This window comes from Oncorhynchus kisutch, linkage group LG17, assembly GCF_002021735.2.
Source record: "Oncorhynchus kisutch isolate 150728-3 linkage group LG17, Okis_V2, whole genome shotgun sequence".
Lineage (NCBI taxonomy): Eukaryota > Metazoa > Chordata > Actinopteri > Salmoniformes > Salmonidae > Oncorhynchus > Oncorhynchus kisutch.
Genome location: NC_034190.2, coordinates 17,359,011 through 17,366,679, shown reverse-complemented (window position 1 = coordinate 17,366,679; position 7,669 = coordinate 17,359,011). Strand labels below are relative to the sequence as shown.

The window sequence follows — 7,669 nt, the reverse complement described above, 5'->3', positions numbered from 1 at the left end:
TAAATAATTTATGAAATAATAAAGATGTTTGTTATTATTATTATGCCTATTATTATTGCTTCCTTATTGTAGTTTGTTCCATGTGTTATATGTTTAAATACCCTCGAAATCCAGGTTGAAAGATACAATGCATATTTAAATTCATTTCTTTATTTATTCGAACTGGAGCAGCATGGAATGTATGACACTGAAAAAGAAACTTGGTGATATCTAGAATATTTGTTCAATAAAGAAACGTCTAATATCTGTCCGTCCTTCCAAGCGTGACTGGTTGATTTGCATTCGTAGAGAAATAAAATACCTCCTCGAAGAAGAAACAAATAACACCAACATATCAGTGTTGTGTCTGTCTGTCTCTCTGTCGTCTGTCTGCTGTCAGGTAAGGGGTAGAACTAGAGCCTAGGCCTGGTTCCAATAGCCTTCTCTCCACATACAAAGAGCACAGGGGGGTCAAATAATACTAAATAACTCCATATAAACGTCATATAAATAAATAACATTTTGAAAGTCCAACAGAACACAAGCTGGTAAGATCGTAGGCTGGAGCTTCCAGGCCTCCCTTTTTTAAGGATCCTTCCACAAGTGCAACAAAATGCAAAACAATAACACAAAACAAATCTTCAACTGCGGATAAATACCAAAAAACTAACACATTCACATTAAAATAATACCATAAGATTTGTTCATATACCCTGTTTGATTTGTTTTTGGAAACAAGTTAAAGATTAAATAGGTCTATGCGTATGTGCCCCCGCGCGTGTTGTCTCAGATAATAGGTCTGTGCGGAACAATAACACTATAGCAAATAGAGTGAACATTTGAAGCAAGCGTGAATACTTTCCTATGCTACTTCACACATTAAACTATATTTAAAAAAGAACAAACATAACCTAGAACAAAGAGAAGGTGGAAAAAGCTACTAAAGAAGAGAATAAACAAAGCGATGGTGGTTCGTCAGGTAAGACAATGGGGCGGAGTGATCCAGGGTGCAACCCGGCTACAGATGTGTCAGTTTGGGCGCTTCCTGAATTCTTCCCTGAGAGTAGTGCGGCGTATTAAGGTCTGTGTATGTCGGGTTTGGATCGCACACTCTTTGATGGTGACTATTGCCCATAGTGATTGCTCCATTGTAGTCCATGTTTGTGGACGGCGGGTGCGAGAGATGGGTCAGGCCGAAAACGGAGGCCCTGTTGTTGGGCATCGAATCGATGTAACCTCCGCCTACATACACAGGGCTGACCTGCTGCAAGTGCGTCCCATAGCCGCCATTTCCTTGGAGAGGATGCGCGTCATACTCGGGCGTGGCCGAGCCGCCAGTCCCGGGATACCTCTTCTGAGAGGGCGGGCAGTTGTTTAGGGAGCTGTTCAAGGGAGGGGGATATGACGTAGGCATACCGTATGCATTATGAGCGGGCTTATTGTAAGACGTTGGCGACTGGGACTCATAGGGTACACTGTTAACCAGAGAATGCATAGAGTTGAGGTATCCTCCACCCCCGCCTCCGGGTGATGGGCCGAGGGGGCTCCGAGGGGACTGTCCCCCGGGAGAGGGCATCATGCCACACCCTTTCTGATCCTTTTTGTACTTCATCCTGCGGTTCTGGAACCAGATCTTAATCTGCCTCTCCGTGAGGTTGAGCAGGTTGGCCATCTCGACCCTGCGGGGTCTGCAGAGGTAGCGGTTGAAGTGGAACTCCTTTTCCAGTTCCACCAGTTGTGCGCTGGTATAAGCCGTCCGGGCTCTCTTCGACGCGGCTGACCCGCCCGGGGGGCTCCTGTCTCCAGGGCAACTCTCAACTGGCGGAAGAGGAAAAGGAAGGCAGTCAATCAGTAACCAACCCCAGCAGCAAGCACAAGAACAAGACACAGAGTGACAAGATACACATAGCTGATAACACACGTTTCTCCACATGAACCGACTCAAATACACATATCAATAAGAGTTCTACAAATAAAGACAAATCAGAGATGTCCTCAACTAGACTGTGGATGTTACTAGTGCAATTATATCAGACATAACATTAACTATGACTGTATACATGCTGGGGACAGCTCTCAACTGTTAGCTATACTTTACTCAAAAGCCAAATCAGAGTGATTATAATTGTGTGTGTGTGTGTGTGTGTGTGTGTGTGTGTGTGTGTGTGTGTGTGTGTGTGTGTGTGTGTGTGTGTGTGTGTGTGTGTGTGTGTGTGTGTGTGTGTTAAACTACCTCATATTTCCCACTGTAGCTTTTTAACCCTCATAGTACACACATGTGCAATGCAAATATCTGTATTCCTCACTGCGCATGAGCTAAATCTCGCCTTGCCATCTCCTATGAGTCTCACCATGCTGAATGGCTTGGGCTCTGCCGCTGCACAGCAAGGTGTTGGTCTAGTTACCGTTTATGGCAGGCTGCCAACACCTAATAAATGTTGCTACTAGCTACTGTACAGCCAGAAGCTGGGCGTGAGGAATGCAGCATGGCATCATGTTATGAGTTAGCTCTTCTTTATATATGGGGATATAATATTTTCACCATCTCTGTTTCAGAAACTTGGCTACTAATACTGCTGTTATTCGAAAAATGCTATAATCGGGCTATAATCCAAATCCTAATAATTATCCAAATAAAACATGTAATATTCAAGATGATCTTGTTTCATTAAGGAGCTACTGTTGAGGGATCTGTGATTAGAATTATTGCAAAAAGCAGACCCACTGGACACAGACTTATTTCAAAGTCTAGTTTTAATTTACATTTGCTGGAAAATCAACAGTGAATTAAACGTGAAATCCAAAATAATTTCACCATGTCATTGGATTTAGGTTAAAAGTTGGGTGAAAAAAATACGAAATCATTTACATTGATGACTTTCTGCCAATCCAATCAGTTTTTCACGTTGATTCAATGTCATCACATATAGTATTTTTGTTGAAATGACGTGGAAACAACGTTAATTCGACCAGTTTTTACCCAATGGGGTAAGCCTTAGGCTAAGGTTTGAAATAGTCCCTTTGGCATCAATTTGGCAGACATCTTGACAGACTCATGATAAATGGGATTCAGCAGACCTTTTAGATGCCTGGATGCCCTACTTATTCACTTCTGACCAAATATATTCCCAAAAGGTGGACATAAATAGGCATACTAGCCTATGGAGACAACACGATTTGGTAAGGCCATGGGAATTTAAGCATCTTTCAACTTTGGGTAAACAACTTCCTCCCCCAGGTCTCCTAGCTTTTCCTCTAATCAAAACAAGAGAACAAATTGGAACAACTGTTTTTGTATGTTTGTTTGTTGTCCTGCATGGAATGTTGTGTGATCACGGACAATATATTATGTTTATTCTAGCAGAAAGTCAACGATAGAGCATATGGACAACAAATGGTGGAGCTAGGCCTAAAACTATGAGGAAGGGATCACAATTGAGTATTTCTAATGAACATGCATAAATCATAATAGATCATAAGGAATGCATACTAATGGGGGACCCTATTGACATCACAAGAGGGTGTGCGTAATAGGGGTATTATACGAAATGGGTCGTTTTCAATAAAACGTCACAATACGTTCGATTTGGCTTCTGGGGGGCAAGTAGACTACAGCTCCGCTAAAACCATTGGCAACTAGGTGCGGTTTCCAAGGTATTGTTAAATAAATGTTAGAAATATTTGGTTTTAATATCATCACCTATTGAGCATAGTCATAACTACAAATTTACGACCATTCCATGCAAAACATGATCAGTAAACATCAATGATAACCTAATTTCAGATATGTGAAGGTACCTATCATTTAGCTTGCTTCAACAGAGATTAGGCTTTTGGAAAGAGCTTGACATCGGCAAGTCCTAGTTCTGGTAAAGTTGTCAGTCGGCTCTACGGTCATCTCCACTATAGATGGCAAGCAAATCAAGCAATATTTGGATATAGTCATCTAATTTATCCCGCGAAAGTTTGCTTGTTAACTAGCTAGCCAATTTGACATGGTCTATCAATCAATGTAAGCTATATCATGTCTGTCAGCAGCAATTGTAATTAAATACTCTTAAAAACAATGTTGAAAAGGGGATCATGTTAGTTAACTTTGATAGGTAAGCCAATATTGTTTGGAGAAAAAAGTAGCCTACATTAGGTCTACTTACCACTCACTATATGTCTAGCTAACTGTACAGTTTCTACCTATAGCATGCAAAGTAAACATTATCAGCTGACAGTAGCACGGCATATGCGCTCTTCTGCTGCTTGACAGGCAGAGCCCACAAAATATGGGAAATTAACCTAAACCATTCATACTTGTCTGGTATAGTTCACTTTTATTTGATATCACTCAAATATCCAATTAATGGTGGCCAGTACTGAGATATGTTGTGAGGCTTGATGTGTACTGATGCAGTTACATGCAGTAAAATTCCGATCATTGTTTTGCATGAAGCGGCAGGTAGCCAAGTGGTTAGACATTGGGCCAGTAACCGAAATGTTGATAGCTCGAATCCCCGAGCTGACAAGGTAAAAATCTGTTATTCTGCCCCTGAACAAGGCCGTTAACACGCAGTTTCTAGGCTGACATCGTAAATAAGAATTTGTTATTAACTGACTTGCCTAGTTAAATAATTGGACATGTTTAGGTCTGACTCTGCTCTTCAAGAGGTAATGATATTACTACCAAATATTTAACAATCCTTTGATTGTTGTCAACGGTTTAAGCGGAGCTGTGAGTCTCCTTGCCCGGACCTTGAGAACTAGATCATAAAGAATATCACGATGGAGTAGGCCCGAGCCATACATTCAGAGTTAACCAAATTTTTGAACATCGTTCTAATTCTTGATAATACAGTTACATAGCATTGTTTAAATATTCTCCATGTAACGTTACTGGGGAGCTAACATGAACACGTTGAAGTGTTATCCTTATTCAACCGGGGAACAGTGGGTTAACTGCCTTGTTCAGGGGCAGAAGGACAGATTTTAAATGCATCAGGATGTCGAATGGCCCAACTCTCTAAATACATGGCTCTGAGTGGGCTTGCATAATAGATAATACGCCATACATCATAATGGTAAACTATATTTTGTTCAACTGTGAGGGAAAAGTTTGAGAATTCGAATGTATGCATAATATGGAAATAATCAAACATGTTGGTTCATCTGATGAAAATATATTTATAATTGGTGACTTGGGGGGTATGGATGTAAGCTAACTGTTTCATGTATCAGTAATGGATCACAGAACCACGCATGAATAATGAGGTGTATTTTATCACGTGTCTCCTCAGAAGTGGCGCCTAGGTAATATACCTGAGCTGGAGCTACTGGTTTTAGGCTTCTGGTTCTGACGGGACTCTTTCATCCAGGGGAAGATGTGCTTCCGGGTGGTGGTCGGCGAGCTGTGCACCGAGGTCTTTGAGTTGGGTTGACAGGAGCCGTTGCTCGTGTTCTGGTTGAGAGAACCGGGGGACTGTGACTGGGGAGGGGGTGGTGGGACAGACACTGACATCTGCGGTTGATTGCTTTCAGTGAGGACGGGTGGCTGCGCTGCCTGGATGGCCGTACCCCTATCGCAGTTCTCCGCCATCTCCCCCGGCTTCTGCAGGGCGACCAAGCCGTCTGGGGACTGCAAGGAGCAGGCTGGTCGATGGTACTCACTTTCCACATGAGAGGCCCGGGGATATTGGACCTGATTGGCATCATAACTGAAGCCATTTGCGCTTTGATACGGGTAGCCACTGTAAATTGCGGAGCTGTCGTAGTAGGTTGCCTTCTGCATCTCGCCGTTTCCCAATATTTATTTCAGAAACTGACAGGGTCTTGACACCCTTGTTGAATAACATTGGCACCCCTTGGTCACGTGACACCTCTTCGCCAATGGCCTCCTCGGGTGAACCTAGGGTTACAAGAAGCACGGTGAGGAGAAGAAATGGTGGCGATCCATCTTACTTTTCAATAAAGGGCTGACACCAGATACTATGGAGGCAAGATAGGGGCAACAGTTCTCTGGCTATTCTCGTTTACCTTCTGGTTACCAACAAAGGGAACAAAGGCATGCACAAACCTCATCTGCACTTAACTGAATCAAAATAAATACGTTTATAAAAGCATACCAATTGTGCAATATTACAATTAATTGTAAACCACCAAACGAAAGGCCTGTCGTGAACTGGGCCTATGACTTCTCTATGCTTTCTCTCCACAGACCCGGCCAGCCTTCACCGCAGTGTGCTGTAGTCTCTGCCCCAGCCCAGCCACCTTGCTAAAAGCATAAACAACCACATTCCCCAGTTTTTGCTGCATGTGTGTGTGGAACCAAGGTGGATGAGGGCCAGGAAGAAACCTGTAAAACTGCATCTCCATGACCACGACGTGAACTTTCCCTCGCAGGCCTATAATAAAGGCTCCTGTCGGTGCTGTCGGCGAAGTCGCGCATCCCGGTGATGTATGCAAGGGCGGGATGGCGCACTGCAGACAGCGGCCCGGTGAACAGCTAGGCTATGGCTCGGTATTTAGGAATGTAGTCTAGAACTATAGGCGTACTTCTAGGCTAGGAAATAGCTATTGTGGATCTAATGAGTGGGAATGCCCAACTACTGCTAGTAGTCTACTCACTGAGGTAGGCAAACTGGGGTCATATCAATTGAGAAGTAATTGAAAAACTATCAAATTGAAATTATATATATATATTTTGATAATCGATGTGGGCAAATGGGTACAACATACACGTTTTTAAAATAAAATAGTAGAGTTTTCCTTAGAAGGATTTTAGCCTTAATTTGTGAAGCATTGTTGTCTGGATAAAATAGCAACTATAGGCAAAAGCTATTGTCACACCTGCTAATGTAATTTTTGTGAATCATTAAATATAAACAAGTTACTCGATGCAGCAGTATCAATTCACAAACTATCTCAAATGTGAAACTAGTTTCGTAGCTAAAGAAATATAGGCAGGTTATTGTAGGCTATAGTGGAATCCAAAATGAAAACATGAACATCCTATTGTGTAGCCTAGTTAAGGCAGTGCAAGAGACATACCACCACGATAAAATTATGATAGCCAACAAGTGGAGAAGGTTTGTGATAATGATTGATATTCATTGTATTTTTATTAGAAATACATATATTACTACTCTTTTAGTACAATATAGAACTAACTTGGGCAAAAGTAATACTAGGCCTAGCGATACTATTATAAATCAATCATGTCAATATTAAAAATGACCATGATCTTCATATTAGATCACCTGAGATATGTTTTTATAAAAGAACATGGATAGATAATTCGTTAACTACGGCTCGTTACAGCACAATACACACCACGACAAGCAAAAACTGTTTGAAAACCAGACCCTCTTGCCCTCAACACACCGCAGAATTCAAATGAATATCACATCCCATCCCATCACCAGATCTGCGATGAAAGCATTGCTTTGGAATACATATCAGAAAGCTTTTTGATGCATTTCCAAAATAAATAGTAGTCTGGTCGAAAAAAGAAAGACCGGGCAGAAAAGAGAAGAGAAGACAGGTTCGAGCCTTCGAATACTCAGCCCCCCGCTCCGCGCGCGAGAGAAATCTGGCTGCCTGTGTTGTGTGTGAACTCTTCCTGAACCGAGATGTAAGTCATACGGTGATAAATCACCGCGCGACACGAACTCTGCCTTTTACAACCGAGAGAGAGACAATTTCT

General features: G+C 42.2%; 1 protein-coding gene across 6 annotated transcripts in view; it reads right to left on the bottom strand.

Moving 5' to 3' along the window:
• Window positions 1-301: 301 nt before the first annotated feature.
• The window catches only part of LOC109907261 (homeobox protein Hox-A3a-like), a 35,554-nt gene continuing 28,186 nt past the window's right edge, over window positions 302-7,669 (bottom strand). For all 6 annotated transcript variants that reach the window (XM_020505136.2, XM_020505138.2, XM_031793131.1 and 3 more), the window contains 2 exons: window positions 5,287-5,872; window positions 302-1,797 (listed from right to left, as the gene is read on the bottom strand). In XM_020505136.2, the coding sequence (XP_020360725.1) occupies window positions 998-1,797; window positions 5,287-5,755 (1,269 nt within the window). In that variant the 5' untranslated portion in view covers window positions 5,756-5,872 and the 3' untranslated portion in view covers window positions 302-997. The remainder of the gene's footprint in view (window positions 1,798-5,286; window positions 5,873-7,669) is intronic.